The sequence below is a fragment of the Geospiza fortis genome, unplaced genomic scaffold, assembly GCF_000277835.1.
Source record: "Geospiza fortis unplaced genomic scaffold, GeoFor_1.0 scaffold118, whole genome shotgun sequence".
Classification (NCBI taxonomy): Eukaryota; Metazoa; Chordata; class Aves; order Passeriformes; family Thraupidae; genus Geospiza; species Geospiza fortis.
Window position 1 is genome coordinate 1,713,529 of NW_005054380.1, and position 2,537 is coordinate 1,716,065.

The 2,537-nt window shown below is 52.1% G+C and overlaps 1 protein-coding gene across 1 annotated transcript in view; it reads right to left on the reverse strand.

Annotated features, from left to right (window-relative positions):
* SRPRB (SRP receptor subunit beta) overlaps positions 1-2,537 on the reverse strand; it is a 7,905-nt gene that overhangs the window by 3,716 nt on the left and 1,652 nt on the right. Inside the window, exons 2-4 of the mRNA XM_005425097.2 lie at positions 2,329-2,494; positions 1,475-1,552; positions 332-414 (exon numbers count right to left, since the gene is read on the reverse strand). Of these exons, the coding sequence (XP_005425154.1) occupies positions 332-414; positions 1,475-1,552; positions 2,329-2,494 (327 nt within the window). The remainder of the gene's footprint in view (positions 1-331; positions 415-1,474; positions 1,553-2,328; positions 2,495-2,537) is intronic.

Sequence of the window (2,537 nt, forward strand, 5' to 3'; positions counted from 1 at the left end):
AGGATATCCCACACCCCCTAGAGCTCCCTGCTGCAGCAGCTTTGCCTCCTGGTGCACCACGAGCACAGGTAAGTAGGAAATTCACAGTGCGATTTTGGGATTGTCCTGCGCAGGGTCAGGACTCCATGATCCTTGTGGGCCTCTTCCCACTCAGGATATTCCATGAAGGCAAAGCAAAAATTAACCAGCAGCACCCCCCCCACAGCAGAGCTCAGACTCTGGAGGCACCACAAGGCCAGCTCACAGCACTCCCAGCACCATCATTTAGTTTATCCCCTTCCAAAGGATCACCTGCCCCCTCCTCCTGCCCTGCTGATCCCCTCCAGGTTACCTGGCTGCAGCTTTGAACCTCTCCAGGAACTGCAGCCTCAGACTCTCATGGCCTGGAAGGTCGATCAAGGTCACACTGGTGCTCTGGAACACAGGCAAGGAGGAATTAACACCACCTGATGTGGGGGTTCCTGTGATCACAGACTGGGGAAAAGCAGTCTGACCCTGGATTTGTGCCCTGAAGGCACAACCCCACCTGCCCTGACACAGAACACAACAGCCTCACCTACTCACACACACCAAGCCTCACTAAATGCACCAAACCTTGCTGGGAAAACACAAAAATGCCTTTGCAAAAGCCTTTTTTAAATGAAGGCTGCAAAGGTTTCCCTTCCTGGGAAAGGAAGCAGCCAAAGGCAGGAGGTGGCAGAGAACACAGGGCCCAGCAGGGCCACGTCACTGCTCTCCAGATAAGGCTGCAGCAGCCCCTTCCTGCCCACTGCTCTTGCATTTCACTGGAAACCTTGGCCATGGTTAAAAAAAGAAAAAAGCATTCTGCCTTGCAATCATTTGTCTGCTCAATTAAAAGAGACACAAAAATGGGAAATTTATTTCAAAAACCCTGCATGTTATTTTACAAAGTTTTTAGCCTTATTATCACTGTTGTTAAGAATGACTGAGAAGGTGAAGCCACAAAACCACCCTCTACTTTCACAACTCACCAGCAGTTAAGGTGCTGCCAGCATTCTGCTCTCCCTGCCACGTGTGCATCCAGCACAGGAGATTTCCAGAATGAAACAATTGCCAAAAACTGAAAACTACCAGATCTGGGAACCTAAAAATAACAGGACCTGAAGCCCAGGACCTAAAAATAAAGTCCAGCTGGAGCGCTCTGCTTAAACCTGATAAAGCTTTGAATTTCAGGTTTTCTTGGCAGAAACAGAAATTACTGCTGAGGAAATAAACAAAACAGTGAAATCCCCAGCGGTGTGGTTTTAAGTCAGAAATGTTTCAGTATTTTACAAGAAAAAAGAGCTTGTGGAGCCCAGTAACACATTACACATCCCAGCATTTCTTTCTCAGTATGCACTGCCTGGAAAAATCCTGCCCTGCACTCAAACTGGGGCCTGAGCAGCACAAAAATTCCCAGGTTTATGGGGGGGGAGCAGGAAAAGGCTGCAGCAGGCTGGGGCAGGGCACTCACCTTGTCCTGGCTGAGCCTGTAGGCAGCAGAGCTGTCGGTGATGGAGGTCTGGGTGTCCCGGTAGCGCCCTGACAGCAGCTGGGGGAACAGGCACAGCCTCAAAACCACAGCCTGAGAGGCTCCCCAGCCCCAAACCAGCACCAGCACCACCCTCAGCCCCCTCAGAAACTGAAATGGTCCCACAGGGTAATGGGCAGCAGAGATCTGATCTCAGTTTCCTGCAGGGAACTACACCTGGGGTCACTTTCTCCAGTTAATTAATAAATGGTCATTAGGAAAATATATACATATTTATATTGTGAATCTCCATTAAAACAAGAAGGAAGAGAGTGTGCCTGTAAATCTTTCAGAGTTTCCAGCTCTGCCCCTTTCTTTTCCAGACTCAGCAGTAACAGAATATCCAGGGTTGGAAGGGACCCACCAGGATCATCAGCCCAACTCCCATCTCTGCATGGACACCCCAACAATCCCACCCTGTGCATCCCTGAGAGCATTGTCCAAACCCTCCTGGAGCTCTGGCAGCCCTGGGGAGCCCGTTCAGTGTCCCCAGCACTCTCTGGGGGAAGAATCTTTCCCTGATACCCAACCCCAGCTCCCCTGGCACAGCCCCAGCCGTTCCCTCGGGTGCTGTCCCTGCTGCGAGACTGGAGCTGCACACTGCCGTGAGGTCAAGTAACCCTAAGCCTTTTACCATGACAAATTCAAACCAAAACACAATTTCTTTGGACACTCCGTGGTGGCCAAAATTCGCTTTCCATCCCTCCTTACACCCATAAACCCCACCTTTCAATCTTTTCATTAAAAGATTAAAAAGCGAACTAAAGGGAACTCCTTCACCGGGCCTCCCCGCTCACCCTCGCGAAAAGCAGCGTCTTCCCCGCGTCGCAGAGGCCCAGCAGCAGCACGGCCTTGCGGCTGCTCTTCCTGCCCTGCACAAACCGCCAGAGCACTGCGGGAGAGAGCAGCGTGAGGAGGAGGATGAGGAGGATGAGGAGGATGAGGGGACACCCGAGCCCGCCGCTGCCGGCACCGAGGCGCCCTCAGCAGGCCGCAGGGCGGGGGG